We start from the raw sequence: 27,911 nt of genomic DNA on the forward strand, positions 1-27,911 counted from the left end.
CAACTGTCATGTTCTGTGGCCGGTCCTAATAAATTCTGTCATCCTGTGCCGCGCATTTATATCCCATCATCTCGTTGACTTGTTTAGGTTAAATAAATTAATGACTGCAATAAACAAAACATATTTTGTCCCAAAATAAATACAAAAACCAACTCCACAAAATGGTAAGTAATTTTAGCCACATTCACGTACACTTGAAATAGTTGCGTTTCAAATTGTACCCCTCTTGTAATCCTTAACCTAAAACCGAAAAACCACCAGCTCAGGATGATTTCAGTTTTTGTTTTATCATTTTTAGGATGTCTTCTTGATGATAAGAAGAAAAAAGCTAACGATTTTCACCGATGCTAAGGATACGACCACGGTTTTAGAACTCAAAAAAATTATTGAAGGTAAACAACTATCAAATTTCAGAAATGGACAATGTTATGATCTATGTGCTTGAGCTTTTAAATATAGATGTTCTAACTGTCTTATCGCATCATTCAACGATGATGTGCAGAATTTTAAACTGTCTAAATGTGCGGCTTTATATAAAAAATGTTTCTAGATATCAATAATACACACACCAAACTTATATGGAATCATCTGATATTTCTTATTATTTCAAGGGAATTAAAAAAAGAACAAGATAAGAAGTCAAACAATATTTATTTTAAAGCAAGTTAATCGTCAGTACATAAAAATTAAAGAAGACAAAGTCTAAGATACTAAATTGAAACTATTATTTGTTTTAACCTTCATAGGACTGAATGGGGTCTTTTCGGACCCTATTACATATTTTGTTGCCATATCTTTACGTATGTGTAAGTTTAAGCATTGACCTTTTATCTATCTCCAATTATTCATTTCTTTGATAAATTATGAAGTAAACATTAATGTCAAGGATAGTGATGAGCAAAGTATGGCCTGCGGGCCAACTCCGGCCTGCAAAAGTACTTAACCCAGCCCGCCGAGGGTCCATTGACATATATAGTATATGGCCCACTTTAACACAAAATGCATTTTTTCTATAATTCTGGCCCTCCCCTGGAGTTTCTTAAATTTTGTGGCCCCCCATTAAAAAAGTTTGGCCACCACTGGTCTAGGAGCTGGTTTGAGGCCCACCACTGGTCTAGGAGCTGGTTTGAATTCAAACTGTCTATTTTTTAGTTGGGGTCTGTCTAGACCCCTGTCTTCTTGATGATAAGAAGAAAAAAGCTAACGATTTTCTCTGATGCTAATGATACGACCATGGTTTTAGAACTTAAAAAAATTATTGAAGGTAAAAAACTATCAAATTTCAGAAGTGGACAATGTTATGATCTATGTGCTTCAGCTTTTAACTATAGATGTTATAACTGTCTTATCACATCATTCGACGATGATATACAGAATTATTAACTGTTTTACTTTAGTCTAAATGTGTGACTTTATATAAAAAAGATATAAAATAGATATCAATAATACACACACCCAACTTATATGGAATCATCTGATATTTCTTATTATTTCAAGCAAATTAAAATAAACTAGATAAGAAGTCAAACAAAATTTATTTTAAAGCAATCTAGTCATCAGCACATTAAAGAAAACAATAAAGTCTTAAGATAATAAATTAGTTCAGAGAAATAAGGAAAAAAATATCCTGTTGGTGACACAACCCCCTTCAGGCCGAAACCAAATTTTTTGACTAGTATGGACATCTATAATAATAACCTATATGTTTCCTGCAGCCGATTTTGATGATATACATAGTTATAAAAAAATGAAGATAAAAAAACGGTAAATTTTCGCTTTTTTGTCTATTACCAGAAAGTTAAGCATTTTAAATACATTTGAGAGTAAGAAACTCATAAATCGTATAAAAAACTTCAATATGGCGTTCGCTGAATATGCCTATCCTTATTGATTGCTTAGAAAATTGCAAAATAAATCATAAATTTTGAGTTTTTATAAATATTCATCACTTATGTAAAAATTAACGCTGTGTCTAGGTACACGCTAACGTGTACGCAAATAAGAAAGTTAGGTACACGCGAATTAAACTTCATCAAGCTAGTGACGTCATTATTTAGCGTGCGCAGTGACTGTATACTTTGGTACACGCTATTTTGATAAGTTTAGTGTTTGTCTGATAGAAAAATATTGGTTATTAAGGGAAGGGAAGCAGAACTATTCAGATATTTCAAACTTAATTGTAATAAATCAATGTGTACCTATATTGTATAAAAGTATAATATAAGTACTATTATATATTATTATAATCATATATTATATATTAATATTTATATTTAGGTTATCAAAATAAATATTCAGTTGACATGGCATGTATGTACAAAATACTGTTAAAATAATTTTTATACGTAAGTTAATTATAACAGTTTATAAACCAATGCTGTTGTGTTTATTTCTATTTATACAGGGAGTTGAACTTGTTACGATTTTCATAGAAAATTGGTTAAAACTTTGTAAATACCCTGTATAACATAATAAACCTTTATATTTTCGTGATGGGGAAATTAAGAAGATTTCGAACATAAAATAAAATATAGGGTGTTCCATTTAAAAAAAACATAAGTTTGGTCTGCCATTATGTTATCAAACGCCCTGTAACATTCTAATTAATTTTGTAATATGAAGCTCAAAGTTTGCTACAATTTTTGTTACTAACTTTTATTGCTATCTATAACTATAGCGGATCTACTTAGCTTTATCATACTAATCAATCGCCGTGTATATTTTATCTTAATACTTCCGCTACCCTTAATCACGAATTTTTGTCTCTTATCTTTTTCATACTGTTTTAAAATACTGTTAAACTCATTAAAAGAACTAAATAATGGCCACACTCCATAATTAATTTAAAAACAAACACTAAAATAAAATAAAAAAAAACAAACAAATTAAAATAAGAAATCTCTTTACTAATCAATATTAAAATGTAAACACAAACACAACGCGATTAGACAAATTGAACCTCACTCTGACTGACACTCAAGTTAGCGTGTACGCAAAAAACCAGTAACAGTGCACGCTAAATAGTGACGTCACTGACTTGATGACGTTTCGCGTGTACCTAACTTTTTTATTTGCGTACACGTTAGCGTGTACCTAGACACAGCGAAAAATTAACTTAGAACCTTCTTATTACACGGAATGCTGAGAATTCTGGTGCTTAGATCATACCCTAAATTTCAAAGCAATTGGTAAAATAGTTTAAAAGTTATTTAATTTGTTTATTCCAAATTAATTTTTTTGCAACACTATAAGTCAGAAAATGATGAAGTTAGAGTAATACTTTCGATAGTTTATGCAAGAAGAAGTTTTACACTATTAATTTAATTAAAAAAAATTACAAAAAATTATTCTAAATATTGCATAATTATTTTGCAAGAACATGTGAATTAAAAAGGGGGAGGGGGCTAACTTCGTCCCTAATTCTCCTAGGACAATTGTTTTTCTTTCTCAATGTGTATAAAAATTCAGTCTTTCTAGATATGAAAAAATAATTTTTCTATGGGTAACGGTTAAAAAGTTATTCTAATTGTTTATAAGTGAGCAAAAAATCGACATGTTTTTGCAAAATAATTTTACACTGTTTAAAATTACTTTTTGTCATTTTTTTTAATTATGTCAATAGAATAAATGTTCTTCTTTCATAAACTGTCCGAAGTATTACTGTAACCTCATAATTTTCTGACTTATAGTGTTGCAAAAAAAAAATGAAATTGGGATAAACAAATTAAATAACTTTTAAACTATTTGACCAATTGCTTTGAAATTTAAGATATAATTTAAGCACAAGAAGTCTCAGCATTCCTTGTAATAAGAAGGTTTAACTTAATTTTTACATAGGTTATGAACATTTATAAAATATCAAAATTTATTTTGCTTATTTTGCAATTTTGTAAGCAACAAATAAGGATAGACATATTGAGCGAACACCATATTGAAGTTTTTTGTATGATTTATCAGTTTCTTATTCTCAAATTTGTTTAGAATGCTTCGCTTTTTAGTAATAGACGAAAAAAGCGAAAATTTACCGTTTTTTGATCTTCATTTGTTTATAACTATGTATATCATCAAAATCGGCTGCAGGAAACATATAGGTTATTAATATAGATGTCCATACTACTCAAAAAATTTGGTTTCGGCCTGGAGGGGTATGTGTCACGAGAAAAATCTTATTTCTCTGGACTAAATTGATACTATTTGTTTTAACCTTCAAAGGACTGAACGGGGTCATTTCGGTCTCTATTACATAATTTGTTGCTATATGTTTACATTATGTGTAATTTTAAGCATTGAGCTCTCATCTGTCTACAAATTATTCATTTCTTTGATAAATCATGAAGTATACATTAATGTCTAGGTGATGGTTTGAGTTCAAACTGTATATTTTTAAGTTTGGGGTCTGTTTAGAACTAGGTCCATCCTTTATGATCTAACTTTGTAACTGTAGTTATTTAGTTAATTGCCATTTGTTATTTGTTTATTTGGATTTTAGTATCAAATATAAATTTGTTTATTTGGATTTTAATATAAAAGTTAGTTTATTTATTTTCATTCAATTTACAACTAAAGTAAATAATATATAACAACCAAGCTGTGTTATCTGATTGCTTTATTGCTTTGTTTATTTTCATTAAAAACCTTTATTCTTCACAACAATATAAAGATTTTTCAAAAGAAATAAATGTTGGTTTGAAATACGTGGTAATTCCATATTAATTTGGTGGTGTGTACAGTGATTACAATAAATTTGGAATGTTTTTAATTTCTTTGCCAATTGTATTATATTTTGTGTGTTTTAGGTATATTGAAGGTTCCTCCACAAAACCAGCAACTATTTAATAAAGACAATACAATTATGGAAGACTCAATGCTATTATCAGATTACGGTCTCACTTCTACAACTGCCAAAGCCCAGAGCCCTGCTACAGTTGGACTTGCTATAAAGTAAGCTCTTCTTTGTTTTATTTATTTACATTTATTTTGCATTTATCCCTATGAAGGTCAACTTAACCCTTAGTCTTCCCACTGTACTTTTGAGTACCACCAAATTCTGATACCTTTATATTCCACTTATTGAAGTAGATCTAATTTGAGAATGTTCTCTTAAATAGCATCTATTATCAGCTGATGTTTAATACTTCAAATGTAATTCAAATGATTTTATTTTAAATACACAATATGATAAAATATGTAGGTACTCTAAAGGATCATTGGAAAAAAAAACGATGTGTTTAGGGTATTTTAAAAAGGTATGACTTAAAAAATAAAGTGGACTTAAAAGTGCCATTGGTAAGTAACTGTCAAAAAAAAAATCTAAATGTGGTGGGAGACTAAGGGTTAACTAATCATCAATGTTAAAATATCAATATTAATAGTCTACCGTCTCTTCTTTGTCCTTCGGTACCTTCGGAAACTTAACAGTCAGCAATTATTCTTCATATTGGTTTCATTTGGATACTAATTATGTATTATAAAATAACTTGGGAACTAAATTAATTTATAGGACTCTTTTAAGTCTTTGTTAAATGGGATAAAACTAACACCATCTTATTAACCATGTAATCCAAAATGTTTCTCTCATTGAAATCAGAGACATTTTAACAAATATGGTGAACAAGAAAAGTAGAGACTACTTCGGATTCTCGGTTAACATAATAAAAGGAGCGAAACATCTCATTGCTGGTCCATTAACTACACTTATAAATCACTGCTTAGAGTGAGGTCGGCAGAGAGAGCTATAAATATCGGATTACCTCAAGGGTCAATATTGAGACCACTTTTATTCTAATTTATATTAATGATCTTTCACAGACAGACCTTACCAGTTCATTTACTCTTTTTGCTGATGATACTACTATTACCTGCAAGGATTGGGATTGTAATGCAGCAATAGAGGCATCAAAACAAGCACAAGATAAGGCAGAACAATATGTTCTATGAACAAATATGTTGCTTCTAAACATCAATAAAACCCAGTCTTTGATTTTTTCAACAAGACAGCTTCCATCCGGAGATGCAGACAAACAAATAAAATTTTTGGGGGTTTACTTGGATGCAGGACTATGTTGGAAAGCTCATACACGGTCCCTTGTTGCTAAGTTAGGAACTGCAACTTTTCTGATTAGAAGACTTTTTGAGTGTGTATGTCTGTTCACTTTACAACAGGCCTATTTTGCACTGTGTCATTCACACATCAGCTATGCAATTTTGGCATGGGGTCACAGTGCTGGAGCCAAAGATGTCTTTCGTATTCAGAGAAGAATAGTAAGGATAATTACTGGCCTGTCCTATCAGAAAGAATGTCGGCAAGCATTTGTTGCACTGCACATACTAATTCTGCCTTTGCTATTTATTCTAGAGATTCTTGTTCATGTGAAACAAAATATAGATTGTCATCAAAGACATGAGGATGTACACCGATATGAAACCAGAAATAAGCTTGCCTTAATATTGCCCTACACCAGGCTCCAAAGAAGTAGAGACGGACCAAACTCTTATGGTGTAACATTCTACAACAAGTTGAATACTGAAATTACTGAATTGCCAATTTTAAAATTTAGAAAACAACTAAAAAATTTTCTCATAAGTCAGGCATTTTACAGCAGTGATGAATTTTTAAATTTTAACTCTAATGTTTGGAACTGGGTTGTGAATTGTTGAGTTGTACTTTGTTCATTCTTAGGAACCCAGAAAGTGTTTGTCTTAATTGATGTATGTATTATTTCATATTATGCCTTGTGTTTTTATATTTGTATTTTATATCTGTGAACCAAAGTTGTACACTATTTTTTGACGTATGTCAGTACTTTGTATATTAACATGAATAAATGACTTGACTTGACATGTAAATCCTAAAATTTTATGGACTACCAAATAAAAAGCACTCCCTTTTCTGTAACATGTATTTATTGTTTTTTAACTGTTTAAAATTCAGAACGCTATATCATACACTAACACCAAAAAAAAATCAATTTTATAATCAAAAATTGTTTTGCAAAGTTCATCATCATAAGTGGCTTGACAATTCGTTGTGGATCTGGGCCTGCTCGCAAAAAAGTTGTTACTCCTGTCGATTGCCGACAACTTCCCTCCATCTTCTGACTCCTAGAATCTGTAGGTCTTCTTCCACATCATCAATCCATATTCTTCGTTTTCGTCCTTTTGTAAAGTTACTGTTACTTTTAACATATAAACAATTAGAATAACCTTTAAACTGTTACTCATAGATAAAACATTTTTACACATTTGAAAATCTGATAATTTTTACACAAATTTGAAAGAAATAGAAAGTTAAAGACTAAGTAGGGCATCCCTGCCATTTCGTTCGTTGCAATCCATAACTGCACGCCAGGGTTTGTCCTGGTTGGGCCAGAGAGAGCAGCATATGTGCCTCCTGATGAGAGACTAATAAGTTTCGAAACCGGTAGAGGTGCTTGCTGCACTCTCTGATTGAACTAGAATATGATGCGGCTCTAGTTTGGTTTTGCAACGAAATTGAAAATGGTTATTCATTTTTGATGAAAATGGTTATTCATTTTTGAAATAGAAAGTTATTCCGGGAGGATTAGATTAAAAATAGGAATTATTTGTTTAAATCTCAGCTTAAATTATTTATAATAGGAAAATTAATTGGTTTTGATACTTTAAAATTTAAAGTAAGTTACAGTCGAAAAAATGAAAGAATACCCATGAACGATCATATCAATCACATTGTTTAGGCAATACGTAAAGTATCCTTAACAATAGTAACCTATACTTATTGTACGGTTATAGAGTATATTCCCATAGGTAAGCTGGTTAAGAGTAGATAACGATTTTTCATATGTAATTTAAAGTATTATCTGCATAAATGGCACAAAGAATATTTGCTACGAGAGGTATATGGTTCAAAATGCATACAGTATCACGACTAATAAGTTATGTTCACATACATGTAGAGTACTTACAGTTTTATTCCTTGATGACGTGTCACATCAGAGCTCTGATTGAATTCCATAATCCATTTGGTTCATTTGTAAGGCACTCACTAATACGCTAAATAAATCATCGTCGATAATACTGAGCAGATTGAATTATCTGAGCGGTATAAAACGATAGCAAAAAAAGCCGGTAAAATGCGGCCTTTTTACGAATAGCGGGAGCGTCGATAGATTAGAGATGATTCTCGTTAGGAAGCTTTTGACGATCTGCTCCGGCGAGGGGTTCAAATGCGAGTCTCAACAATAACCTGGAGTTTCCAGAAAGGTTACATAAATACTACTTGAATTTTAAGTAATCAGTAGTACAGGGGCGTAACTAATTATTTTAGTGAGCCGTGTATAATATATTTATTGTACATATTGCCGGGGGCGACAGGCGAGAGAGATGGCCTATATCACCTCGAAGAGAGGGGATTGGCAAAGATGTGCACAACGATAAGAAATGTTTGAAGAAATTAGAGTTTATATACACAAGGGGTAACAACGATAAAATGGAGGAAACGATAAGTTTTCCCCCTAGGGATAGATTTTAATCTTCCAGGGGAATCACAGCGATTTTCGTAATACCACGAAGAAAATCACCGTGAGTAGTGTGAATCTTGACAGTACGAACTAGACCATCCTTACCAGGCAATACATCTATTACCCTGGCAGTTGGCCATAAGAGTGGAGGAGTACCATCCTCCTTCAACAGAACCAAATCCCCGATCTTGACAGGGTCAGTAGGGTCGGTCCATTTATTTCTTTGCTGCAGGAGGCAAAGATAGTCTTTTTTCCACAATTTCCAAAATTGCTGTTGAATTTTACTAATACGCTGAAAAAGATTCAACCTATTTTCAGGTATCTCTGAAACACTTGGTTCAGGGGGCGCGGTTAAACTTCTTTGAACTAGGAAGTGAGCTGGAGATAGGAAAGCGAAGTCATTGGCGTCAGACGACATCCTAGTGATGGGTCTCGAATTTAGAATAGCCTCGATTTGGCATAATACTGTGTTAAACACTTCAAAGGTGAAGTGGGAATTTCCTATAATTCGATAGAGGTGATACTTCACACTCTTTATTCCTACCTCATGGAGGCCGAATTGATGGGGGTTGCGGGGAACACCCATCTTGAAAGTTATGGAGTTTTGAGTACAGAATTCCTTAATCTGTTCCGAATTATTTTGATTTAAGAAAAAATCATAGAATTCGCGCATTTCATTTTTTGCCCCATGGAAATTTGTGGCATTGTCGCTCCAAATAATACTGGGCGTGGATCTTCTGGCAATAAACCTTTTCAGAGTAAGAATATAGGCTTCTGCGCTTAATCCTGTGACGAGTTCGATATGAACACATTTAGTGCTCATGCAAATGAAATAGGCTACGTATGCTTTGTAAAGCGGTGCCTTCCTCAAATGTGAGGACTTAATTAAGAAGAACCCCCCATAGTCCACTGAGACGACTTGGAAGGGTCTAGTGGGGAGTACACGATCGGGATGCATATCTGCCATCTGTTGAACAGAATTGGGTGTCATGAATCGGAAACAGTTTACACACTTACGAATTAAGCGTTTAATCTGTCTTAATCCGTCAATTGGCCAGTACTTCATTTTGACATACGAAAGTACTGTTTGCGCGCCTGAATGTAATAACTTATGATGAGCTTGAGTCAAGATTAGTTCTACAACTCGACATTTAGAAGGAAGTAGAATGGGGTGTTTTTGATTATACGATATGGGGGCGTGTCGGAGACGTCCTCCCACACGAATCAGCCCATCATTATGTTGTAGGAAGGGGTTGAGTTTACGAATGGCTTTATTGGTCACGAGTTTAGCATTTTTCAATTCAAGAATCTCTTTTTTAAAGTAGATACTTTGGATATACCTGATGATCGCGTGATCAGCGATCTCCATTTCGGGTGGCGTCAATATATCCGTATCTCGTGGAGAGTTATTTATTTTCTTTTTAATATTACTGATGAATCTAAAAAGATAAGCGACAATTCTTTGAATTTTACGAAAAGAAGAAGATTTAGCGAATAGATTTTCAAAGGTGTCGTTGAGTTCGTGATTTGTTGCTATGTTTGAGACAACTAACTTCCTTAATTCAGGAAGATCATCCTGAAAATGAGGAATTTGATGAAGAGAAAAATCGATGGGATTGTCTCTAATAAAGCTAGGTCCGCATAACCAGTCTTCGGTGGTCTGGGGATTATCAAAGACATTTATCCCTCTGGAAGCGGGGTCAGCGATGTTTTCGTGACTTCTGACGAAATGGAAATCACAAGGAAAAGTTTCCAACAAGGAATTGACCTTTTGAATTCTGTTTTGTACAAAAATGTTCCAAATGTGTTTTTTAGAAAGTATCCAAGACAAGGCAATTGTAGAGTCAGCAAAGAGATGAGATGAAGATATACTCAAATTTTTCTTGAAGATGTGAAAAAGTCTATGAGCCAGAGTGACTCCCAACACTATTCCACAAAGTTCCAATTTGGGGATGGTGAGTTTATTTTTTAGCGGAGAAATTTTGTTTTTAGAAGCGATAAGCCGCGACGATACAGAAAAGTCTGAGTATGTCGCTTTGAGATACACACAAGTGCTGTATATTTTTTCCGATGCGTCGGTGAAAATAATTAATTGAACATCAACAACTTTCTTTTGTAAAAGTAAGCATCGAGGTACCTTGACCTCTTCTATAGTTTTGAATGTCGATAAGAGGTTTTGCCAATTTTTCATAATGATGGGTGAGTCAATGGGTTGATCCCAGTCCAATTTCTGGGACCATATTTCCTGTATCAAGAGCTTAGCGTTCACAAGGACAGGGGATAACCATCCTAGCGGGTCATACAAAGTAGCAATGTAGGAGAGAATAGTACGTTTAGTAACAACATTAGCCAATTTGAAGATAGGAGTTTTAAACGAAAAGTGGTCGCGTTCTGAATCCCAGAATATGCCTAAGACTTTATCAGATCCCGTGAAGTTAAGACTGACTTCAGAGACGGGATTTAAATTGTGTTGAGACAGAAATTCTGAAGAACTGCAGTTCCACTTGTGGAGGAGGAAACCATGGGTTTCTAGCAAAGAAGTTAATTGTTCGAAAAGACAACTTAATTCATGAAGACTGTCAGCACCGCTGATCAGGTCATCCATATAGATAGATTCTTGCAGAACACTAGTAGCAAGTTCGTGGGTATGTTTGTTGTTGTCAGCGATGTGCTTGATAACTCTTTGAGCGATAAATGGGCTACTTGGGAGCCCGAAGGGTAATCTTTGAAATTGATAGCACCGTAAAGGCTGCTGAATATTGTCCCTAAAGAGAAAATTTAACAGAAATGTTTCAGTGGGACAAATGGCGATTTGTAGGAACATAGCCTTGATGTCGCCTACTAGTGCGAATTTAAACTGACGAAACTTAGCGAGAATGTCAAAAAGTTCATGTTGGACGACATAACCTTTGTCTATGACGTCACTGAGGGAGATTCCCGTAGACGATTTATTGTTTGGATCGAAAACTATACGAGTGGAAGTAGTAGAGTTGGATTTGAAAACGGGAAAGTGAGGGAGAAAGTAATTAGGTTTACCTGAGTCATTTAGCATTTTTAACGGCACTTGAATTATTTGTCCGTTATTGAGATATTCCGATATAATGTCCTGATATTTTTCCAATAAATCAGGGTTGAGTTGAAAACGTTTCTCGAGACTGAGAAAACGTCTTTTTGCCGAGAGAAACGAATTTCCCATGTCTATATCTTCGATAGGGAGTTTGAGATTGAGTGTGGACTCATATCGTCCATTGGGGAGAACATTAACATGTTTTACAAAATTAATTTCAGCGGGGTGATCATTAATGAGATCGGTGTTCTGAGGAGCGGCTTCTTCCAGCTCCCAGAATTTTTGTAAATGATCGGATAGTTCCTCGTTGGACACTACCGGCTCATTTACGGCGGAAGGAGTGTTATGAGAACAACAAGTAACGAGAGAGTTTGAATAAAATTCCAAAGCCTTTTTAGTATTTTTCGACTTAAGAGCAAAGTCTGGAACTGACCCTGATATCGTGTACCCGAGTAGAGTGCGTTGAAGAACGGGAAGACCTTTTCCCAAACGAATTATTTCAGGTTGAATGATATCGTTATACAGGTCTGCACCGAGCAGGATACCAATTGGGGATGTTACATGGAACATCGGATCACCTAATGGTATCTCTGAGGGTATGTTTAGTTTGCTCGCCGAAATAGAAATTTGAGGAAGCGGATTTGTTATCTTTGGGAGTACAGAGCACGAGATGTCAAAAGGAACGTCGTTAGCGACAGCGAAAATTGTTGTATCTACAATAGATTGAGACGAGGATGAGGTGGAGTTAATTCCATTGATCCGTAATTTTCCATCTCTAGTGGTGAGTGACAGTTCCTTTACGAGGTCAGCACTAATAAATGAAACCTGTGAGGCCGAGTCTAAAAGTGCCTTTGCGAAGACCCTCTTGCCGCTAGGAGCGACAAGATAGACCTGGAGTGTGCTTAATAACACCAAATGATTATCAAGCGAGGCTGCAGATAGAGCCATTGAATGTGGAGTCGAATTTTGAAGATTAACTTCCGTTTCAGGAGCTCTAACATGTGAGGGCCCCTGTTGTGAATTACCCTGTGTATGGGAGTTATTTGAGATAGCGGTTTTATTATGATTATTTGAGTTGTGTTGGCCAACAGCCGCGGAAGGGTTACTATGACCCGTTTTGTCGAAATGGAGCAACGTGTGATGACGAGATTTACAAACTATGCAAGAGAATTTGGATTTACACTGATCGAGCATGTGAGACCCAAGACAATTAATACAAAATTTATTTTGTTTGACAAAACTAAAACGTTCTTTAGAATTCAACTGCTTGAACTGAGGACAAGAGTAGATCGAGTGAGAGTCGTTGCAATAGGAACATTTCTTAGGACCTAAGCGAGGCGAAAGGTTACTGGTAGAAGTGTCTGAGGCTAGGTGTAAAGAGTGTCTGGAAGTAGTAGTCGATTTTGGTTTTGATTGAGATTGAATATTCTCAAGATGAACAACGCGTGTCTCGATTTCCCCTAGAAAATGGACAAAATCAGGGGTAGCTTGGCTACCACCGGATTGGAACTCAAGAGCCCTAATGGTAGGTGCGTCGAGTTTCTGAGTAGCGATATGTATGAGAAGTAAATGCAAGAGATCTGAAGGGGGCCTATTCAAGTTCAATAGGGCCTTGAAATTATTTGACATGACCGTATGAAAATTTCTTAATTGTGAGTGATTTGCGTTTCCAGAAATAGGAGGCGCATCAAGAATTTGAGAGATGAGAGTTTTGATAAGCGATTTAGAGTTGGCGTACCTTTGTGTCAGGTTATCCCGGGCTATTTTGTAATTGTCACCTGTGAGTGGGATATGCTCGAGAAGCGTCAAAGGCTCGGAAGTTAGAAAACTTTTGAGGTAAATGAGTTTTTCCAGATCACTTAATGTAGTATCAGATCCTATTATTGTATCAAAGGTCTCAATGAATGAATTGTATTCAGTAACTAAGCCACTAAATGGTTTTAACTGAATACGAGGGAGGTTTACTGTTCGTTGCCTAGCCATAGACTGTGAGGTTAGAGAAGAATTAGGGTCAAATTGGAGGGAGGGGGTAGCAGTCACATTAGAACTTTCAATGACCTCTAACCTTTCTTCCAATAGAGAAATTGTATCCAAATATTTATCAAAAACCACAGAGGAATCAGTAGAGGGGGTAGGTTCCTCGGGGATCGTCTCCAGCACATTTTGAGCATCGCGGAAAAGTCCGTAAGAATGTTTGAGTTGTGAAATTATTTCACGAATTTTATATTTGTTTAGAGAATTAAGAGTTGTGGGAACCGAATCAGCCAACTTGGTTATATCAAGTTTTGCGGTGAGCCTCTGTCGGTTATATTTTGATCGGTCAGCCATGTTGCGAGAATGTGAGATTAGATAGATTATTTGCAAATGTCTAAACCTATAAATCGATGCGAAAATGAGAGAATATGTACAATATATTATATATTACACGTTTAATAGTGTGAGATTGGCTTAATAGTATCACCCTGTATGAGCGCAGATTAGTATATGAAATGCAAAACTATAAAATTTCAAAATATATGCAATTTTCCAAAATGGGTATTTTTCAGCAAGTGTGAGACACCCTTAACAAGTATTTAAATTAATTAAATTGAAGGAAAAAACAATTATTTATTTTCTATAGTTTTCTAGAAGTGTAAAATGAGCTTAAGCGAAGCTAAATGTAGCAAAAACTTACAATTTATGCAAGAAAACAAAATTATTTTTAATAATTTTTGTAACCTGTGAACCAGGCTTAATCGGATTCAAAATTATAAATTTAATTTAAATCAAAAGGTTGAACAAACAATGTTAAAATTATAACACCCGTACTATCAGCCAAGAAATGAGTACACTTTTTGTATACTATAAACAGAAAAATATATTTACGAAAATAAAATAATGTAATATATGCAAATATTTTTTCATACAAACAAAACGACTCCTTTATTTGAACAAAGCAAGTAGTTTCTGAAATTGCACGTGTAGACCGGGCTTAACAACCTACCAGCTATTGTAGAGACGTGCTGGGTTAAATACTGAGAATTTGAGTGCAGAAAGAGAGGAATATTTTATTTTTGTGCCGGGGCGGCGTGGCTTGGAAATTTCCAAATGCAACAGAAAGACACTATAAATGAAAAACCGTTATTCTCAGAATAGAGATTATCAAAATATGCAAATACGAAGGACCTTGAGGATTTAATTAATAAATAATTAATATGATACGGCTCGATGGAACAGAAATGTTTAGGCAATACGTAAAGTATCCTTAACAATAGTAACCTATACTTATTGTACGGTTATAGAGTATATTCCCATAGGTAAGCTGGTTAAGAGTAGATAACGATTTTTCATATGTAATTTAAAGTATTATCTGCATAAATGGCACAAAGAATATTTGCTACGAGAGGTATATGGTTCAAAATGCATACAGTATCACGACTAATAAGTTATGTTCACATACATGTAGAGTACTTACAGTTTTATTCCTTGATGACGTGTCACATCAGAGCTCTGATTGAATTCCATAATCCATTTGGTTCATTTGTAAGGCACTCACTAATACGCTAAATAAATCATCGTCGATAATACTGAGCAGATTGAATTATCTGAGCGGTATAAAACGATAGCAAAAAAAGCCGGTAAAATGCGGCCTTTTTACGAATAGCGGGAGCGTCGATAGATTAGAGATGATTCTCGTTAGGAAGCTTTTGACGATCTGCTCCGGCGAGGGGTTCAAATGCGAGTCTCAACAATAACCTGGAGTTTCCAGAAAGGTTACATAAATACTACTTGAATTTTAAGTAATCAGTAGTACAGGGGCGTAACTAATTATTTTAGTGAGCCGTGTATAATATATTTATTGTACACACATACAATCACATATTTTTTATTTGATGTTTTTTTTTCTATAAATAACAAACGAGAGAGATATATTATTAATTATCTTAACAATATGTGATTGAAATGATCGTTCAGGGCTATTCTTTAATTTTTCCAACTGTATTAAATTATAAAGTTTTATTATACCCTCAAATACCCTATGAAAATCAATTAAAATATAATAAAAATATTAATTTTTTCATTGATTAGATCCAGAAATACAGAAACTTCTATATTTGAAGTTTTTTCATATTTTTGAACTATTGAATTATTAGGTTCCCCTTAAAATGGTCTGACTAATCTTCATTTCAGCCTCAATTTTAACTTACAAACAATGCTGGTTTATCTCATCCCTACTTTTTACCTATCAGTCCTAGATTTTTGCCTATGAAAATGATTTTTTTTTAACTTTCTTTGCGTTTTTAACTGTTGTGTCATTGGCATATAATCCAAGTAATGAAGCTTAAAATAGGACAAAACCTCGCAATTTTTACAGAATGGATCGATTTGCTTGAAAATTTGAGAATAAGTAGTGGATAGTCCAAAGATCAAAATCTATATGATGCCAAAAGGCGCTTTTACCATGGGGGTGGTTGCCACCCCATGTCGGGGGTGAAAATTTTTTATTATGTTTTGACCGCAAAAGTTGGTATTATAAACACATTCATTCTAAGCAAAAAGTGTTCTATACATTTTTTTGATAAAATTAATAGTTTTCTATTTATTCGCTATCGAAAGTGTTAGTTTTATATTAAAAAAATTAATGTTTTTAATCAGTTTTCTGCAAATAACTCAAAAAGTTTTTGTTTTATCAAAACAACTTTGCTTAACAAAAATGTACCTTTTGAAAAAATCAACAAAACCGATTTTTTAAATTTTCTTTAAGACCAATAGTAATCGAGCTATACTTTATTATATGTTAGGTCTTCTTCGGCAAATGCTAAATATTGTAGTTTCAAAGTCAAAAGACGGGAAAACTATGCATTTTTCGAGGATCACTTGTTTAAACTAATTTGAAGTATTTAAAAATATCTATCTTCAGAAATAAAAAAACTCTTTAGCTCAAAAATTAGGTGGCCTATAATGAAAAGAATGTCAGACCCTATATTTTTCAGCGAAAAAGTGATTGAAAGCAAACCCCTAATCACCACCCCGATTAAAATTAGTCATTGACCTTATTTCGTCTTCTTTACTTATGTATTATTAATAGGTTCTAGAAGTTTAACTGGCTTAGAATGATTAGTTTTTAAAAAAATGGAGTAAAAGCAAATATCGAATTTTTGAAGTTTGGTAAAAAATTCCCTTTTCTTCAGAATAGAAAGATTATCATCAGAGATACAAAAAAATATTTAAATATAAAATTGTAGCTAATTTAATTCCCAAGAACTTGTTTGCAAAAATTTTCTCTACGGTAAAAATTGAGTGAGTTATTGACAATTAAAACTTGTAATAACATGCAAAAATCACCTTTATCAACCCTTTCAAAGTCACCACTTTTTGTGACTGAGGATTTAAAAAGGATTTGGTATTAATAGTCTTACAGATCTTGTAAAAACCTACAAAATTATTTTTTAACAAACTTTCTAAGATAAAAATTAAAAAGGTTACAGTTAAAAAATCAATATATTTTTTTCAAAAAAAAAAAAAAAAAAAAAAAGAAATCCAATTGGAAGCATAATAATGTAAGCTTAGCTTTGCTTTTAGTCATTCGCCTTATTAATTCTTCTTTTTTTTATGTATTATTAATAGATTTTAAAAGTTTGACTGGCTTAGAATGATTAGTTTTTAAAAAACTAGAGTTAAAAGCGAATAACGACTTTTTGTAGTTTGGTAAAAAATGCTATTTTCTTCAAAATAGAAAGATTAGCATCAGATATACGAAAAAATGTTTTTATATGAAATTGTAGGTTATTTAATTCCCAAGAACTTGGTTTGAAAAAATTTTTTCTACGGCAAAAATTGAGTAAATGGTAAATGAGTATATATCGAAAAACACTGATTTTTTCTATATAAAACTAACACTTTCGATAGCGAATAAATCGAAAAGTATTAATTTTATCAAAACAATGTATAGAACATTTTTTGCTTAGAATGAACGTTTTTATCAACTTTTGCAGTCAAAATATAATAAAAAATTTCCACCCCTAAGATGGGGTGGCAACCGACCCCATGGTAAAAGCGCCTTTCGGCATCATAGATTTTGATCCTTGAACTATCCACTACTTATTCTCAAATTTTCAAGCAAATCGATCCATTCTGTAAAAATTGCGAGGTGAAATGCTTCGGTTCCTGGACTAATATATAATGTTGTGTGCACACTCTGTTGACTAATTTTCCTGTAGTTCTGTAGATTTCCCAGTGCTCAGTCGAAAATAATATATGTTCAGCATACAGCATACACATTAAATAACACAGGGGACAGAATGCATTGTTGTCTGTCCTTCACCTATGGAGACTGCCTCTGTCAAATGATCATCCACTTTAAGTTGGCAGTTTGGTTGTAATATAAATATAAATTATGACTCGTAAAGTGTTTTTCATCTAAGCCCACTTCTACCTTATAATATGTTATCATGTTTTACTCTACAAATATACACTTCATACTTGACATCCCTGCACCTCTGCATAAGCACTTGGACAGCGAATAGAGCCTCTCAGGTGCCTAAGTCATAGCGAAATCCAACTTAGGTTGAAGACTTAAAGAGCTATCCTAGTGCAAAAGTACGAAATTCATATAATTTTTTGGGAATTTCTAAAATAAAAAGTACTGTAGGTACCATTGTTTTGAAAATTTGTATAAGCATTTATTATAAGAAGAAGTACATGTAAAACAATTTTCACAAAAAATATTGAAAATTAAACGATTTATGTGCCATCTACTGGCACCGTGAAAATAAAAACATAGCTCTACTGCTGCAGTGATTGGGACTAATATATGTAGATCCTGAAACATAAAATTTCAAAGTGATTATTGAAATATAAGTTATTTTCTATACCATCAACTAGGGGTTTTTTGATCGGATAAAAAATGTTAATTTGGCGGTTTTTGAAACTAAAAATATTTTAGCTGATTTTAAAAAAAATTTTAAACACTTCGTCATTTTTCCAAATTTTAATATTTTTACTTATATTTTTACTTACTGTATAGGAAATAACTTATGTTCCAATAATAACTTTGAAATTTTATGTTTCAGGATCTATATTAGTCTCAATTACTGCAGCAGTGGAGCTATGTTTTTATTTTCAGGGTGCTAGTAGATGGCGCTTAAATCGTTTAATTTTCAATATTTTTTTATGAAAATTGTTTCACATATACGTCTTTTTATAATAAATGCTCATGCAAACTTTCAAAACAATTGGTACAGTAAATTTTATTTTAGAAATTACCAAATATATATGTTACAGTTCAAGTTGATTATCCAGTTGGAGTTGACTCCAACTAGTTGGAGTCAACTCTAACGGCTGGTTTCAGTAGAAGCTGATTATAAATATAAAATGAAGATTTATATTCAACATTTACTAGTAAAAGTAGACTCCAACTAGGAAAAGTATACTCTTCCCAATGCCATTTAGTAAAAGTTGATTCTGATTCACATAAACAGCCGATTCTAGAAATTAAATGTTACTGAATATGTTCAAATTATTCTAGGCTGTATCGTCGCCCCCGTTAGGTAAATTACTCCGATTCGAATTTTTTGCACAAACTTACTAAAAAAGAGGTCCTTATAACAAATCTACTGGGTGCCAGGCAGTACCTTGATCGATAAATTGTTTAAACAATTTTTTTAGACAAATTCACAAAAATAATTTTTTCACTTCGAGTAATTTTTTAGTTTATTTGGGTTATTCTGAGCAAAAAAAGGTATTTTGTGATTTTTCTCTAAAATTGATTGTTGTCGAGTTATACGCGATTTAAAATTTGAAAAATGCGAAAATAGCCATTTTCAAGGCTTAATAACTCAGTTAAAATCCATTATTATGAAAGTCAGAAAGTGGCCAAATCAAAGTTTATAGCCCCTTCTACAAGATCCAGCAGAAATTTTTTGTCACTATTTTATTACTAAGCTTTATCTATAATTATTAACAATGAGCGCTAAGTGCGTATTAGGCGGCCGTCAATGGTGAGTGCTAAAGAGATGCACCATTCTGGCCATCCAATGGTGAATCTCACTCGCACTCACATTGACGGCCGTCTCAATACACGCTTAGCGCTCATTGTTGATAATTAAAAATAATATCTTATTACTGAAATAATGACAAAAATTTCTTCAGGATCTTATAAAATAGAGGTAGCTAACTTTAATCTTTGATTTTTTTTAGTTTCTGACTTCACTAAAATCATTCATTATTGTACTCATTTGCCCTCATTTTCGGCAGTAAAGTAACACTTTGTTGTATTGAAAGAAGAATGTTACTTTACCTGCCGCGATTATTAATCAAATTAACCGAGATTGAATGTAAGTGGTCAATGGCAGCAATCGATTATTTATTTGAGTGAAATTAAAATTTATTTACTTTAATTATTAAAAAGATTGAACAAAATTTATTTTATTATTAATAAAATTTATGTCAAAAAGTAAAATTCTGTAGTGTTTCGCAATTATATTCATATAAAATAGATTGTTACTTCAGACACACTTTAAACCCTTCATGTACTGCTATCTATATTTACAATTTTAACACAATAAAACCTTTACCAGCGGTTCTCAATCTTTTTGAGTCATGTACCATCTAAAGTTTCTTTTATTATATTTTTATATTTTTAGATTGTATAATCAAGACTTACTATGTACTACTATTTTAAGTTTTTGTGTGTTTTGTGTACCACCGCAAATAATGATATGTACCACCGGTGGTACATGTACCACAGATTGAGAACCGCTGCTTTACATAATATGAGATAGAGTAGATAAAAATTATTTTTGTGAATTTGGTTAACAAAAATTGGTTAAACAATTTTTCGACCGCAGTACCGCGTGACACCCTGTGTATTTGTTATAAGGATTGTTATACGGATGTATTTCTTTGAGTAAGTTTGTGCAAAAAATCGAATCAGAATAATTTACCTAACGGGGGCGACGTTACAGACTATACTAATAAGTAGTTGAAACGGTCAAAACAAAGAAACGCACACTCATCAAAAATGCACTTGAGATTCTCGTATAATCAACATTTACTGAATCGATCCAGGAAGAGTCAACTCCAACTAGTAAAAGTTGATTTAAATTTTTAAAATCAACTTTTACTGCTCGTTTCAGTTGGAATTGACTGCAACTAGTTGGAGTCAACTCTAACTGAGAATCAACTTGAACTGTAACATATATATGAATTCCCAAAAAGTATATAAATTTCATACTTTTACACTAGGATAGCCCCTTAAGAAGATTAACAGGTCAAAAATGGACTACATGTAATACAACAAAAATAATCTTGGAAAATTGGAAAAAGTAGAAGCAGAAGCAGAAGGTTCTTGAATACTACTAAGATGTGAAATGATGTACTTGAAACTCATTATAACTAAAGTGAAAACTCAGAGCAGGTGGTACTAAGGTACATATACAAAGTATGAAGTCTTGGTTTTGACAGGGCTATACCTAGTGTACACCAATACTGTACACGAGACTTAAAGACACTTATCATTCCGGCAAGTCAACTGACAGGGTTTCACGATCGTTTCCTTCCGTGGTAGTCTTCTTTTGTGCCTCATGTCAGCAGTAGGGAATCATTGTTTAGTTTGTAAAAAATAATTTATACCGGGTGGTGAATCCTAAAACGGGCCATAGGAAACTCAATGTAAAATTTTAAACTGTTGAATTCCTGCTTCCCTAATTATTTTACATCAAAAGTCACAGGAAAATATTTGTAGAGGATTTAAATCTGTATTAAAAACAAAAGTTAAAACTGTTCTACGATTTAAAAACATTCCAAAATGTTGAAAAATGTAATTTGCCACAGTAGGTATGTGTGTAAAAGTTAGGCCACACGTGACTAACTTGACAGTGCGTACACTATTGTTTGAATAAAACATCTTTTTCTACGACCGTTTAGTAATGTGCTCATTATTCGCTATTTTTAAATAGATAATAACACCTATTACTTTACCCGTGAGTAATAGTTCATTACTCACGGGCTGAAGTTACTCACGGGCTGAAGTTAGGTTCAAGTGGCGAATATCACTTTTAATATTAGTCTTATATAAACTGCAAATAAAATTACTTACAATAAAATTACTTGTTTATTTAACAAAATAATTATTGTAATTATTTATATCAATAATTAACTTCAACAATTTTTTAAAGGATTTTTAACTGTAACAATGCGTCCGTATATTTTTTAGTTTTATACTTTGTTTACTATTATGAATTTTGACGTTTACCATTCTCAAGCATGCCCCGCGCACTCTAATAAATAACATGTAATTGTATTTATTTTCCTTCCATTTTGTCAGAGGCGCTGATGTCGGCATTGTGATTGGTGGAACATGACTTTTGACAAATCCTGCGCTATCTGTGAATCTGTGTTCAGTGTTCGTGTTCGTTGTCGTTCAGTTATTTTATAAGGTCGGTTATGTGATGTGTTTGTGTCACCATAAAAAGCTGATATTCAGTCGTGTTTTTTGATATTTGGTAATCGAGTACCTTTTTAAAGGTAAGTTTTTCAGATTGTAAGGTAGAGATTTTCTGATTGTAGGTACTGTTTATCCAACAGTTTTAAAATACACACTTTATTTCGCGTTTTGTTGTTAGGTCTAATGGCTCCGTTCAGCTGTTGTGTGCAGACGGTGGAAAAGTTCAACAAGTAAACATTTATTTAATCCAAATTATATACTCATATTTCTATGTAAAATGTCACATTTTATAAATAAATAAGTAAGAAACAAAAGTTGTTTTTGTTTTAACTTTATTGTCCACTTGAATAAAATATTAAATATTGGAAGTACCGTATGGAGGCTATGTACCTAGCATGGAGGCTAGATTATGGCACCCTTCCTATCCAATCAACAACAAGAACGTTTAAAATTTCACACCTATCATGTCGAAGCTACAGACCACTTATGTGGAGGCCAGATTTGTAATATCCTTCCATTTACAGGTGCTGAGATGGCGCTGAAATACGTGACATGTTTTTTAAAGAGTAAGATCGCATTCTACCAAATCACACAACACTTTTTTCTATGTTCTCAATGACAGTGACGTTAGCTTATTTGCTGTGTTTATTGGAATTTAAAACTTATATTGTGTTTATTTTTTAAAGTTATCTTCTGATATATATTTTAAGTATAATATATTATTTATATAGTAATATTCTTATATTATATATAGTTAAATATAAATGTGCATTATAACTTTTTAAATACGTCCACCGACAATAGCCATTTCCTGTTTATTACAGTGACAGGAGGTACAAATTTATACTCGTAATTTTTCGGAAATGAATATAACTTGAATTGACCATTTATTTCTTGTTGTGTCTTTTACAATAGGTACATATAAAGACAGCATTGCTAATTAATAGTAAGCAACCAATTAGGTATTCAGCCGTGTACTATTGGTAAACAAAATTTATTTTTGTAAATTATAATTTTAATCTCGAGTAGTTGATAATTATATTTTTTTACTAATTAAAATAAACAAAGTCGTAGAAAAAGTATAGTATTCTACTTGCATGTAATGGCTATTACTCACTCTGATGAATTACGACACTCGCCTACGGCTCGTGTCGCAAACTTCATCATCGTGAGTAATAGCCATCATTACATGCTCGTTGAATAATATACTATTATTATTAATACTTTCTCTTCAACTGAGGGTATCTTATTAACTCTGTTGTTTTTTAAACAATAAATGATAAAATAAAAATAATAACAATTTAAAATATGGTTAATGTCCGACTGGTCTATTATTTGACAAATAATGACATTATTTCGAAGTCTGTTAAGAGGATCGGTACGTATTTTCGGCTGCAATGCTATTCAAATGGGGATTCATTTTTTTCAAATCCTGAGAAAACTAATAAGTATTTTTGAAAAATTTAAACGCAGACTGAAAGATTACGTTATTAGCGAGGGCCGAAAGTCCCTGAGAACTTCTACAATGTTTATTTTAATAAGTTACAGGGGTGAAAAAACTAAGAGAAAATTTAGTGTGATTTTTAATTTCAAATATCTCATTCAAAATAAACTTTTTATTTATTCTAAGGGACTTTCGGCCCTCGGTAATAATTTAGTCTTTCATTCTGCGTTTAAATTTTTCAAAAATATTTATTGGTTTTTTCAGGATTTGAAAAAAATGAACACAATGCCGTGGTAATATTTTCCAAATCTGTCTTTGTCTTACAACGCACTCAACCGAATATAATATTGTCAGCATATATTGTCAGTCAGACACTGACAATCAGTGACAATTTTAAATATTTGACATTGCATCGGGAATATTTTGAGAAATTGATTAAATATTATTGATATATAGTGTATTTGATAAATAATTGATTTAAGACGTGAACTTAATAAAAAGTTATTTATTGTGTATTATTTGTGGAAGATCCAAGCAGAGAATACATCAGATTTATCCTGTGATCCAAGTATTTTGTTGTTAGAGATGTTCAAAATTGTAAGCGTTCCAAAATAACAACATATTATTAAAAAATCACTTTAACACTTTTCCTCTTTTCTCGATTGATTATTAGTTTTTGTTGTACAAATAAATTATTACAATCGCTGAAAACATAGTTAGTGAAAAAATTATCACATTTATTAACTGAATTAATAATTTGCAATTATAAAAATAACAGTTATCCAAGAACATTCAAAAGCCATCTCTTTAAATTAATTATGACATTTTCAAGTAGAATGAATTCTAGTAATGTTTACATATCCACACCAGTGTGAATTTTACTACACGTAATTTGCCGTGTAAAGACAGAAAAAGTAGGGATACACGTAAAATATTTGCGAATTATGTACCCATAGCCTTAAGATACTACTACACTTTAGAAGTCCAAAAATAATCATTTTTTTCAAGAATTTTTTTTCTCAAAACGTTTATTAAAAATGAACATAAAACTTTTTACATATTAATACCTTACTCTTAGAGAGTACAAAAAATATATCTTTTTTCATTTATGCACGTACACTAATATTGTAGAGGGCGCAAAAGTCGGGGCCTCGAAAAATAATGGCAGACAGTTAATCTCAGGATTGGGATATCTGAAACAAAAAAATTGTACTGCATTTGATAAATAAAGGTTTCTTACGTGACAATGTACCACAATTTGACCAAAAAATAAAAACTAAATATTTTTTAACCATGAAACTCTGAAGAAAAACGGGCGATTTTTTCACAAAAATTTTTCAAATTTCCGTAAAATCTTTTTTTTGCGGATTTTTTCACTAATGGTGGTAAATTGTGACGTAAGAAACCTTCCATTTTCAAAAGCCGTCGGGTTTTTTGTTTCAGAGATCCCAATCCCGAGATTAACTGTCCGCCATCGGAACTACTTTTTTCCGAGGCCTCGACTTTGGCGTCCTCTACAATATTAGTGTACGTGCATAAATGAAGAAAGATATATTTTTTGTATTATGTGAGAGTTATATAATAATATGTAAAAAGTTTTATGTTCATTTTTAATAAAAGTTCTGAGAAAAAAAATCTTGAAAAAATGCTTATTTTTTGTCTTCTAAAGTGTACTAGTACCTTAAGTACGATATAACGTCCAAGGGCGTGTTATTGAAAAATAACGTCCTAGGGCCTATTAAATTTAAATAACGACTTAGATACTGTCAATTTGACAAATATCAACCTAAGTACAACTATGGTTACCACAATTACGTTACTGCTGTTACTGGTAAATGTACTTATTTGAAAACTAATTAATTCAAAATTCATTCAAATTTTTCGTATATAAAGAATAATTTAGTCGGTCTTTAAACGTTGAAGGCACCACGGGTATTATAATAACGCTTTCGGTCAACGTATATACCTCGGACCATTGACCTCAAGCGTTATTATCCTTATAATACCTTTGGTACCTTAATAACTATAATATAATAACTTCATTGTGACTGAACGCAACCGTCACACATGATTGCACTGTGTGTGGCCTAACTTTGGCGCGAGACTGAAAAATGAATTACATTTTTACAAAATTTTGGAATACGTTTAATTCGTGGAACAATTTTAACAGTTGTTTTCAATACAAATTTCAATCCTCTACAAATAGTTTCTCGTGTCTTTTGAAGTAAAATAATTAGGGAAGCAGGAATTCAACAGTTTAAAATTTTACATTGAGTTTCCTATGACCCGTTTTCCAATTCACCACCCGGTATACAGGGTGTAACTTACAGGTCATAAATTTAATCACATTCTGGGACCAAAAATAGTTCGATTGAACCTAACACCTTAGTACAAATATGCACATAAAAAATGTTACAGCTCTTTGAAGTTACAAAATGAAAATCGATTTTTTTCAATATATCGAAAACTATTAGAGATTTTTTATTGAAAATGGACATGTGCCATTCTTACGGCAGTAGTATCTAAAGAAAAAATTATAGTGAAATTTGGACACCCCTTAAAAATTTTATGGGGGTTTTGTTCCTTTAAACCCCCCTAAACTTTTGTGTACGTTCCAATTTAATTATTATTGTAGTACCATTAGTTAAACACAATGTTTTGAAAACTTTTTTGCCTCTTAGTACTTTTTCGAAAAATTAGTTTTTATCGAGATATGTTGAATATTTGTCAAATCCACCACATATTTGTATATGGTTAAGTACGATTATGGAGACTTTGAAATAATATGAACATTTATTTATGGTTTACATTTTTAGGTATATTTTGAACCATATTAAAAAAGAAGCCACATCTCGATAATAGGTGCCTTATCGGAAAAATACAAAGAGGCAAAAAAGTTTTAAAAACACTGTGTTTAAATAATGGTACCGCAGTAATAGTTTCATTGGAACGTACACAAATATTTGAGGGGTTTAAAGGTACAAAACCCCCATAAATTTTGTATATAAACTTATTAAAAAAGAAGCCACATCTCGATAAAAACTGCCTTATTGAAAAAATACTAAGACAAAAAAGTTTTGAAAATATTGAATTTAACTAATGTACCACAATAATAATTTAATTAGCACGTACACAAAAGCTTGGGGGGTTTAAGGGAACAAAATCCCATAAAATTTTTAGGGGGTGCACTAATTTCACTATAATTTTTCTTTAAGATGTTCCTGCCATAAGAATGCCACATGTCTATTTTCAATTAAAAATCTAATAGTTTTCGATATATTCGAGAAAATCGATTTTCATTTTGTAACTTCAAAGGGCTGTAACTTTTTTTATGTGCATATTTGTACTAAGGTAAGTTAGGTTCATTCGAACTATTTTTGTCCCAAAATATGTACTTTAATTTATGACCTGTATTTTTGTTACACCCTGTATAATATGCAGTGTACCTACTAATTAGATATATTTTTTTGTATATTACAGAGATGTTAAAGGCGATTTTGAACCACTCGATTTAATACCATATTCAGCCCCTCCAGATCTACCAGACGTTATGAAATCACAAGAAAACAACGGCCAGGAACAATCGTCTTGAACTATTTGTATATAACCTCATTTTTTTTACTTTGTTTTCTTTTCACACATCGAATGATCAATATTTAATTTTCTTTCCGTCTTATCCACTGTTGGATCGTTAAACTTTTTAAACTAGAGATTATTATTTTTTAGTGCTTTTGAAGTCATTCACTTTTGAAGACTAGTTTTCAAAATGTAATTTTTTCAAGTGCCCTTCAGGTAAGAAGATATGTGTGTGTTATTTTGTACAATTTTTTTGGTTAGTGATATATGATGGCGAGGATTATTGTTTTTTTTTTGTAAAATATTGATTTGTACCATTTAAAAAATATTATTGATAATTGTAATATGTAGATGCATCTGAAATTTTAATCTTGCTGATGGTTTGACAAACAATGTGTCATTTATTTAAATAAAATCATCCATTTGTGATATAAGTCTCTGTTGCCAGTCTTTCAAACTAGTTACACATGTTTTAACTGCCAACCATTTACTTTTATTTAACAATACACTGCTCAAAATAATTACATCTAGTCTTTTATTGTAACACTATACAAGTACTTTACTAATATATAAGTTAGTTCCCCTTGGCTCAGGTAATTTTTAATTTATTTTAATTTTTATACATACATATTTTGAAATATAAATGAAAACATATCAAAATTAAATGTTTTATTAGTATAATATAGCAATTCTTTGAATATAGGTGTGTATAGTTTCCCATCTTGTAGAGCAGATATGCGCAAACTACACTTTTCGATTTTTTTTAATATGTAAGCATTATTCTTTACGAATGTCACTGTAATAATGTTGTTTCTAGACGGTAATTGTCATTGTATACCGAGTGTAACAATGATACTGTGTTTTTTCTCAAAGTTAGGAACACTTACGAAACGTTTTTAT

General features: G+C 32.3%; 1 protein-coding gene across 2 annotated transcripts; it reads left to right on the forward strand.

Annotated features, from left to right (window-relative positions):
- Positions 1-27,535, forward strand: LOC114332105 (elongin-B). 2 transcript variants are annotated; one of them, XM_028281829.2, is made up of 4 exons: positions 1-164; positions 299-392; positions 4,797-4,941; positions 26,916-27,535. In XM_028281829.2, the coding sequence occupies exons 1-4, from the start codon at positions 162-164 to the stop codon at positions 27,025-27,027; spliced, it is 354 nt and encodes a 117-aa protein (XP_028137630.1). In that variant the 5' UTR covers positions 1-161; the 3' UTR covers positions 27,028-27,535. The 2 variants fall into 2 exon arrangements, with proteins under 2 accessions (XP_028137630.1, XP_050500663.1); XM_050644706.1 differs by lacking the exons at positions 1-164; positions 299-392 and adding an exon at positions 1,137-1,264.
- The last annotated feature ends 376 nt before the right edge of the window (positions 27,536-27,911 follow it).

Source organism: Diabrotica virgifera, chromosome 2 (genome assembly GCF_917563875.1).
Source record: "Diabrotica virgifera virgifera chromosome 2, PGI_DIABVI_V3a".
Lineage (NCBI taxonomy): Eukaryota > Metazoa > Arthropoda > Insecta > Coleoptera > Chrysomelidae > Diabrotica > Diabrotica virgifera.

What these genes read in the sequence shown, in the direction of transcription:
- LOC114332105 (XM_028281829.2), top strand. An exon ending in ACTCAAAAAAATTATTGAAG is followed by an intron (nt 393 to 4,796) that starts GTAAACAACTAT and finishes TGTGTGTTTTAG; the next exon opens with GTATATTGAAGGTTCCTCCA. An exon ending in ACAGTTGGACTTGCTATAAA is followed by an intron (nt 4,942 to 26,915) that starts GTAAGCTCTTCT and finishes TGTATATTACAG; the next exon opens with AGATGTTAAAGGCGATTTTG.